We start from the raw sequence: 9,498 nt of genomic DNA on the forward strand, positions 1-9,498 counted from the left end.
GTCAAGATTTACATCGGCGACATTCGTCCGAGGTTCGCGGACAGATATTCTAGGATACCATTGCATGTTCGATCATTGCGGCACAATCCTGGTTTGCGTTACGCCAGCGTTCATATTACTCAAATACCTGTTGTTTGCGGATCACAAGGGCGTTCAGGAGTCACCGGTCTTCAATGTTACTTATCATTGCGCGAGGGGTTTCTGCTATGAAGGTGCCACGGACGCTACAAGATGCATCATCAGTGTCGTTGGGTGCCATGGACAGTTCCGTACCTGGAATGATTGCGATTGATGGAAGGTGGATATATATATATATGGGAACATAATGGATTGTTGATCGGACTGTTCAATGATTACACAGCCAACAATCTTCCAGCCCCTGCCATTCTCAACTGTAGTGCATACCTCGTAGTAGGGATTAACTGCATTTCTTAGTCCATCGGCACAGATGATGGAGCATCGATTTCCATCGTTAAAAGCTCCCGTCCTTGAGAAAGATCTATCTACCATCGAGACTGATATTTCGTTTATATATATTGACCTATCTGGCTTGGTGGACTTGTACAGTATCTGCAGCAACAGAATACCATCACTACAGGCCCAAACGACAGACCACCTGTCATGAGATTAAGACTGAGGCGCACGAAAGCTCTGGATTTGGTCAATGGTCAATGGTACTAATGATCGTTATTTCTCCAGTTAGCTGCTGCTATAGTACAGACCACCTACCTAGTTAGGTAGACATCCGGAATCATTATCCAGGTCCAATCAGAAGCCGCAGTAGTCTCCGCGGAAATACACCACGCCTCGATATGGCCGAGTTGGTTGACTTACGCACAAGTGGTATGTACCTTACTGCATACGGTAGTACACTAGATCATGAAGTCATCTTTTGAGTAATGTTTGATGGGTCAAATGGTCAGCGATCTTTGAGTAGTTACGGAGTACGAATGATTTATCTCCCCAGTGCCTGCCCGATGAGAAATGTTATTGGTCAAAGTGGAACGGAAATTCTACTATGAGTAGAATTCGTGGTGTAATCGTCTACGAATATATTTTCCGTAGGCGTAGGCATGTGGCAAGCTGTACCTAGCTACTCCGTACTGAGGTACTTTTGGACGTACCGAAGGAGGTTGGATTATGGGTTGGGTAGCTCCTTAGCTTACTGGTCTTCTGGGATTGTGGCTTGGTGGCTGTTTGTGAGGCGAAAAGTTTAATGCTGGCGGAAAAAAACCCGATAAGAGGATAATGTCCCGCAGCTATTCCAGGTCCCTCTACTGGATGTATTGTGATCGTGGTTCCGTTTATGCTGAGTGTGTTGGATGTTGAGCGTTGATGTCGAGACTCAGAGTCTCAGAATAGCATGAGAGATTGAACCCCGAATATTCGGGACCTAACTATTACAGAAAAACGTGAGAGGACAGCAGCAGCCTCATGGGGCCGGACTTCTATCTGGACCCGTTACCCGGGTCCCGAAAATATGATTTGATGGCCTAAGCACAGCGCCGATGGCGTTTGCGCTAGGGGCCATTGCATGGAGACCGCGGACCTGCTGGGTAAAGAACCCGCCACTGACAGCTCGAGGCTTGACAGAGATCATCGATCATGATGGAATGGCTGGGTTGGTGGGATCGGGTGTGAACTTTTGGGGGGCCCAGCAGTGGCTTGAAGCGGGGAATGACATCATGCATTTTTTGTTTTGATGTTTCTATTCGAAGTTGTCGTAGGCTATGGGCCATGCAGTATGCAGTCGGTATGGATTATGGACGCAAGTTGGTAATCCCAGTCAGTATGGAGAGGTACGCAGGTGCTACATACCATGTACCAGGTTCAAGCATGCAGTTGCTGTCTGCTGTTCGGCATCTGACTGAAGGACAGCAAGAGCAAATTAGGTATGTGACTAGGGCTACTCCGTAGGGTCCCGTGAAACTGGCAATAATGACTCGATGAATGGAAATACTTTTTAGTTCAGGACCTCGAACACGAAGGGAGGGCGCTTGGACCTCCGCTACGAATGTGCTGCTGATTGTGGTGAAGACTCGGAAGGTGGGGTAAATGCAAATCCCGAAATAAGGCCAGATGGCGTAAATGTGGCTTATGCTAACGGCGCCATGGCCGCTGTGGCGACCATGCGGTCTTCGAATGTGTACAATTGAGCTAGCCAGTAGCCAGCCATTACAAAAGGAGCCCGCATATACTAAGGTACTGGTACGGAGTATTATTGCGTACGTATGCAATCGATATTATTGGTGGAGACTTGCAAAGTACATATTTCTGCTAAATTTCAACGGAGCACCTTGTGCGGAGTAGCCAGTAGATAGCTTCCTGATATGGACCATACACACTAAACCACTGCTGGTCACGGAAAATATCACATCGACTGTGATTCGCAAGCTTGTTGCTGTCCAGCTTCCGATTCGAGGTTAGCGGCCAATCTCCACTTAATCTAGTATTACTACCTTAGGAAGGAACAACGTACAGTGGCTCGATACATGAACTCTGAATTATTATTATTATTACACTTTACCAACCAATAGCCGTCATGCCCATCTACATCTGAGCCGTGGCTGAACACAATTTCTTTCAAAGGCTACTCTGTGAGATCAAATGAGATTCCAGCGACAATTCAGATCTGGTACGCTGCCGTATATGTACCCAGGAACCAGAGCCTTGGAGCCTTGGGGCAAGGATACCCAGAAGTAGAACTAGAGGCTAGAGTAGTAGAACCCCGTTGTTACTGACAAGCGAGAGATTCCGCATTCGTGCACAGGAAAGATATTCCAGTCCTCGGGGAACCGGCGAGTGCAACTGATATCAGATGGCAAAAAAAAGAGAAAAAGTCAATGACGGACAATGACACTCATATCAGTCAAAAGCATATCAACAAGGTAGTGATTGTTATGCCAATACAGGTGGTCAACTCCTGGTACTACTTGATGAAACTGTACTACTTTCGTAGAAATGGATGGCGCATGCGCTAAACGATATTCTTGCATGGCCTTCACATTGCATTTATTCTGTAACACATTGGGGTTGTACAGCAGTGGATATTCATCTATTGTGGCGTAGATAGTGCCTCATCTTGCATGGGGATAACCGTGTGTCCCTTGCATCTTAGATTCGAGTATCAAATTTTGGACGTTCTTTCCAGACAGAAAGGCTTGTCTATCAAGTTGTCAGAGTTTCGAAAAATCATCTTGTGGATGCTCAGAGAGGTATTACATCCGCCGTTGATGCATTGAAGGATGTAATACTGGGCCCATAGGGCTTGATCTACAGTGTAGATAACTCGTTGCTATATGTGAATCAGGAGATAGAAGAATCTGCCTGACTCGTCAGCCTGAGGGTCGTAAAATTTCCAAAAGAATGTGTCATTGAACCTTAGCCATAGTTACACCATAGCTCTCCTGGTCGAGACATAAATCCCAAACCAGGGATGAGGGTCCACGAATCCCCGTTATCGCGGGGTTTGGCCGTTTCGTCAAAGGCAACCACAACCACTAGGACCACGAATCTTATGCAGGCCATGAAAAGCTCCTATGGTACTTGACTAGTGAGGTAGTACGGAGTACGTGGTGTTAGATATTCCTTACCCAATGCGGTAATAAGGCCATACCGCACAGCGTAGGATATTTCTTTTTCTCACCTTGATGATCCATCCCTCGTTTGCTCTTTGTTCACTGCCTTCCCCGAATCAAGCCAATCAGCAAATAGGTCCAGCTTGCCGATCAGTGGCGCTAAATAAGGTGAAGGCCATGACAACTTGACAAGACCATTTCTAAAACATTTAGAGCCACTAAACGACAGAGCTTAATGAAGTACTTATCGGTATCTACATGTTCGAGCCTCCATCTGGTTAGCGAAAAAGCACTTGCAGAGTAGCTACTGAAGACTCTTGTCTGATGTTCGATACAACAGCTCCCCAGCTCGCAATATGCAATTTCCTCACATGTGCTTAGAATAGAATATTGTAGATCGCTGAATAATTATTCTGTAAGCGCATCACCCGAATCCCGGAATGACTCGAGTGTATGTGATGAAGGAAAAACAATGAGAAAAATATAGAGAAAAAATAAAAATGATGAACAATATCCGTAAACAATTCAGGGATTCCATCATGGGGATGGGACAGGAGGTGCTTGTGTAACACATCTTATTGGCGGGCTTGCAGCTGTCATAACGGAGAGTTGTCATTGGCGGGTACTTTGACCGGGACGGGAAACGGGATGACAACGGTGATACTGTGTGCCTCAGGCATTCATATCTATTGCTCCATCAATACAGTGACAGCCTGCATCAATACATACCTTACGAGGCTGTCAGTACCTCGCTTCAACGCTGCCATGAGCACGTCACAGGTGTTACAGGGCTTGAAAATGGCTGGGAGAAGATTTGTTTGCGAGGTTTCAGGTCGATGGTACAATGCTTTTGTGCTATCTAGTATATCTAATTCCGTCTGGAGGTACATGCGTAGCACTGCTGCACCGGCAACAGTGAAACTTACTTCAAGGGGTTGGTGTAAGGTAGTTAGCTGATCCTGTCTACATTGCTCAATGTGCTTTCGGTACTTGGGGGACATGGCAGTGGTTCTCACACCGCATTGACCGCAATTATGGCAGCTCAAGATAAGGTTGTTCATGTCTATTTTACTTTACCCGAGTGTGCCTCATTCTGGCTCGTGCAGTTAGAGCAAGCCCCCGAGGCGAATTCCTCACAATGATGGACTCCCAAGTTAATTCGATCTCCTGAAGACAAATCGACGTGCCCAATGGATTGAATACACCACCTAAGATGACCATCAACTACTCATCTGTATGGACTCATATTTTCATTAGGGTAAATCCTCAGTTAACCGCGGTCTGATTTGCTGAAGCTCCAGAATTCAACTATGGAGCAAATGACTTGCGGGAGACGTAGGAGGCGCAAAGATGAGTGAAATGAAGGTTTGAGAACAACCACGACTACGGAGTATACCTATTTCTCTGCAGTACGGAGTATTGCTAGATGGAATCAGTCACATTACATTGACAAACCCGCCAAATGGACTATATACTGCCTAAATCTGGAGGTCTTATCGCATGTCTTATCAAAGGCAAGCGGTCATACTGAAAGACCACCCTTCGCCCTGTGGTTTTAATCTACCTGCTCATTATGCGAGGAAGAATCTGAGCTAGGATGGTGCACGTTTCGAGTCCTTCTCTTGTATGCGGACAAGTCCAGTATTTCCCTTTTTCCTTTACGTGGGCTCTCGGAAGGTCAATATCGGACTGTTACCACAGTTTCTGATATGGGCCGGACTTAGGACATGGATCCAGCTAACTGCGAGGTCCCACACGTTGATAGTTATATTCCGATAGGATAGCTGTGGATAGGAGATGATGTCATATGGTTCGGTCAAAGGTGAATTTCTGTTTGACTTGCCCTTCTTGAGTTATTTTTGCTATAGATGAGGTTGTACGGAGTACGGAGTACTGTTGCAGAGTATGAAGTATTCCCAGTACTGTATTTATCATACACTGTAATACCAATAATACCGGGATGCATGGAAGCAACTTACTCAACGGAAGATCAATTTTTACAAATTACTGAGTCTCCACCCCTCCTTCTGCCTCCCCACCGATCCATGGGCCTTGTCCATTTGACTCCGTCCCAAAAAAGTGATCGCGGCGGTCAAACTCTTTTTCGTCGCCTTTTTAAATTGAATACGCATATTCTGAGGGAAGATCAAAGATAGAGGCCCGGAGGAGAATAAAGGGAAATTGGCTCCAGAAGCATTTCCTCCGGACGAGGTTTTCACTGTTCATTTAATCCTTTTCCCATCTACTATTCTTTTTCGACATCACCACGTTGCCCATGTGGCCCCTTTCGGTCTGCACTGTTTCCTAAATTAATTCCATTCTTCATCTCCAATTCTCCCGGGCAGAATCCTTTTCTCGACCTCCACCCCAGGTACCTGCGGTTCTGAGCAGCTGTGCTTTCTAAGTCATCACTCGCTGTCCGCCCACACAGCCTTCCGCCCATCCATTTCATATTCCACTATCATTGGGGCTTCTGTTCCTTCGATTTAGATCCTCTGCGCATCCTCCCAATCCACACCCCATTATCAACCATCTTCTTTTCGCCCCTCTTTAACTCATATCGCGCCTTCACGGATCTCTCCACCATTGACGCAACTTTTGCTGGTTCGACCTACATCATCGTCTAACCTCTTCTCTCATTCTCTCTCTTCCACCTTCTGGAAAGAGCGATCGTATAAATCCTTCCTGTGTCCGTGGTGCCATATCCTCCCAGTCACTACCGTCTCCGTCGAGAAAGGAACGCTTTAGCTATAACCAACTTCCACAATCCCACATTTCCGCAACCCCTAAATTCTCAGATTTCTTTCCCCGGAACCTTCGATAAAAAGATCTCTAATCGCGAAACTCATAGCCACTCGGATCCAAGTGGCCACTCTCAGGATCACGATAAGAGTGTCGGTGATAAACCACCCGAAATTATCATAGTACGGCGCAAACGCTTTGAACGAGAGTGTTTCCCTGAGATTCCAAACCACAACTGCCACAGTCCCCTCCCAGTGATAGTGACCCGCCTGATCCGAATGTTGACTCTAGCGGCGCTTCGTCGCTCAACGTTCCTATCAACTGTTAATTCCGCTTGAATCTTTAGCTCCCAGACATCTGGGTTTACCCACAATGTTTAGCAACAGGTATGTCAAATTCGCTATGAATGCTGTAGTTATGGCCGGCTCCTAGGATATATGCTCACCTGCAGGTAGGAAAAATTCCCAGAAGCCAGACGACGAGTTCATTCAACGATTCCAGAAAACTTTCTCAGAGGTAGTCCCCTTAGGCTCGCAACGCAACGCTCCCGGTTTGGGGCAAGCGGCTGGCAACCAGCCTATCACTCCGTCTAGGTATGTAGTCTCCTAAGTTTTCTATATTAGTTCATCACTCGCCGGTGCCTGCGCATCATTTGATCTGGCATTATCTGACTTATATCCTCCGAAAAAAAAAAGGCTCATGGAGAGTGATGGTATCAAAGTCAACGACACTACACCGCGCGCCGCACAAGACTTGCGATTTACAGCTTCATTTGTCGACCCGAACTCTCTATCCTGTGTGAACTTCTCAGCCCAACAGAATGGGTATTATACACCGAATTCGGGGGTTTTGGGGCCAGTGTTCCATAGCCAAGCTGGAGACCTACACACGCCCGGCATGAGCATGATCACACCAATGTCCCTTACCCAACAAATTCCCGGCCCAACCTTAAGCGCTGGTGGCCAGGCATTTGGCCTGGACCACTATGATCAACACTATATCAATCCACATTTTCACAACCCACAGGCATTCGCCCCGCAAGCGTCTTTCGCGCCCAGCGCATTTGTTCACCGCGATTCAGGCTACGATGCTATGGATGAATTGTCGCTAAATGATGTCGATATGCAGGGAAATACTTCCCAGTTTGCCGCTTCGACCACGCATGATCTTTCAGATACTCCAGGATCTAGTGAGAAGTAAGCTATTCTTTGCGTTCCGCCATTGACAGTACGAAGAGATTCTAACCAACATCTTCAGTTTCCGCTATCATGTCACATTGCGTGCCCCAACCGCTATGATCAAGCATCAGAACGAAATTCCCATTTCATATCTAAACAAAGGACAGGCTTATTCAGTTTCTGTCGTCGACTCAAACCCGCCGCCGATGACGGGTCAGCTGGTAAGATACCGCACGTTCATCCGCGTCTCTTTTCAAGAAGAGGAGCAGAGATCAAAGCCTGCTGCTTGCTGGCAATTATGGAAAGAGGGACGTGGCTCTAGCGAGGCGTATCAGCGAGGCGGCAAGCTCCAGGCGGTTGAATATGTCGATCCCATCCAAGGAGACATTGAAGACCACAAGCAGCGGCAAATTCAACTGGAGAGTGCATCGTTTGATGGATTTTGTGTCACGTGGACCGCCAATCCGGCGACTGGAGTACCTGAATGCGCCATCTCCGTTCGATTCAATTTCCTATCCACGGATTTTAGCCATTCCAAAGGTGTCAAAGGCATTCCCGTTAGGCTTTGTGCTAAAACGGAGATGATCGGTGCAGAGAGCGCAGATTCTCGCGAAGCCGAAGTATGCTACTGCAAAGTCAAGCTTTTCCGTGACCATGGAGCGGAGCGGAAGCTGTCTAACGACGTCGCTCATGTAAAGAAGACCATTGAGAAGCTGCGTCAGCAGATCGCTCAGGCCGAAATGGGTGCAGGCAATTATGGCAAGCGGAAGCGGGCTGGTAACCCTATCTCTCTGAAGAGTTCTGACCAACGCCCTGCGAAGATCTCCAAACACAAGAGGACGTGGTCAATGAGCTCACAGGATGGCGAGAAACTGTCCGTGGACGATGATCTTCATGCAAAGTTAGCCATGATGCAGGACATGTTCACTTCCACTCGGCCCGTGAGTATTCTCGGACTTCGGGGCGACGAACAAGACGATCCGGATCTATATCCGGTGATTTTACCTGGCGATTCATTTGATCAGGTCAAGAAAGAGGGCTCAGCGAAGCCCGGTGACCCTCGTCTTAGTATCGATGCCTCTGCTTATACTCTGTCACCAACCAGCAGCAATGTCTCGATCAACTCGCCCTGCCATCCCCCACAGCTTCAGCAGCATGGACGTTTCTACGATTCCGGCTACCAGGGATCAATGGGCAATTCAAGGGACAATTCGCGACCTAGTTCTGAATTCTCTGGAGAAAAGATGATTCTCAAGCATCCAGTCAAAGTGCAGAGAATCTCCGGAGGTTCGAATCTCCCAATGGGATACATCGAAGCTGTGGATATCGATCCCACCTATAGACCACCTGCGGAGCGTCCTCAAAAGCCGAGTAAGTCGAGCGCGAGATCCTACTTCGAGGCCAAAGTACTGACCTAGTCTAGTTGCATGTTTCTACATTCGCTTTCCACGGACCAACCGAAACGGCGATGATTATTACCGTGCAGTCTATCTGACCGAGAGAACCGTTCGTGATCTAATGGAAAAGATTTCGATGAAGCAGAAGATCGATCCACAGCGTATAGTACGCGTTCTGCACGTTAAGGAAAATGGCCTCAAGATCATGGTGGATGACGACGTGGTCCGTGAGTTGCCCGATGGCCAAGATATGGTTGTCGAGATTTCGGAAGCATCAGCGTTCGACAATGCAGTGGCAAACAGTTCCGATCACCTAAACCCCGCGGTGGAGGTCAAATTGAGCTACTGATGCCGCCATGGCCGGATTCAAAGATGCGTTGTCTTGCAGAAATCTGTCTGCTCAAAGACTCTTCTTCATCTTCAACGGCGAAGCAAAGCCGAAACAAACGAGAACAAAAAACGCTAACTCAACATTCGACGATAAGCAAGATTCCATTCCGGTTTAATAACCTCTCTTATTTGGCGCCTGGTGCGTTGGGCAAAGGAATGATATTTATCTAGTACTGCCATGTCTTTGCTTTTCCTTTGTGGTTGTGGGCTTGG

At 47.4% G+C, this 9,498-nt stretch overlaps 1 protein-coding gene across 1 annotated transcript; it reads left to right on the top strand.

The window, feature by feature from the left end:
* Positions 1-6,692: 6,692 nt before the first annotated feature.
* Positions 6,693-9,244, top strand: P174DRAFT_462614 (grainyhead-like protein; the record flags this gene model as incomplete). Its single annotated transcript, XM_024830142.1, has 5 exons — positions 6,693-6,706; positions 6,776-6,913; positions 7,016-7,516; positions 7,578-8,869; positions 8,922-9,244. The coding sequence occupies 5 exons, from the start codon at positions 6,693-6,695 to the stop codon at positions 9,242-9,244; spliced, it is 2,268 nt and encodes a 755-aa protein (XP_024680732.1).
* Between the last annotated feature and the right edge of the window lie 254 nt (positions 9,245-9,498).

The sequence above is a fragment of the Aspergillus novofumigatus genome, assembly GCF_002847465.1.
Source record: "Aspergillus novofumigatus IBT 16806 chromosome Unknown P174scaffold_6, whole genome shotgun sequence".
Classification (NCBI taxonomy): domain Eukaryota; kingdom Fungi; phylum Ascomycota; class Eurotiomycetes; order Eurotiales; family Aspergillaceae; genus Aspergillus; species Aspergillus novofumigatus.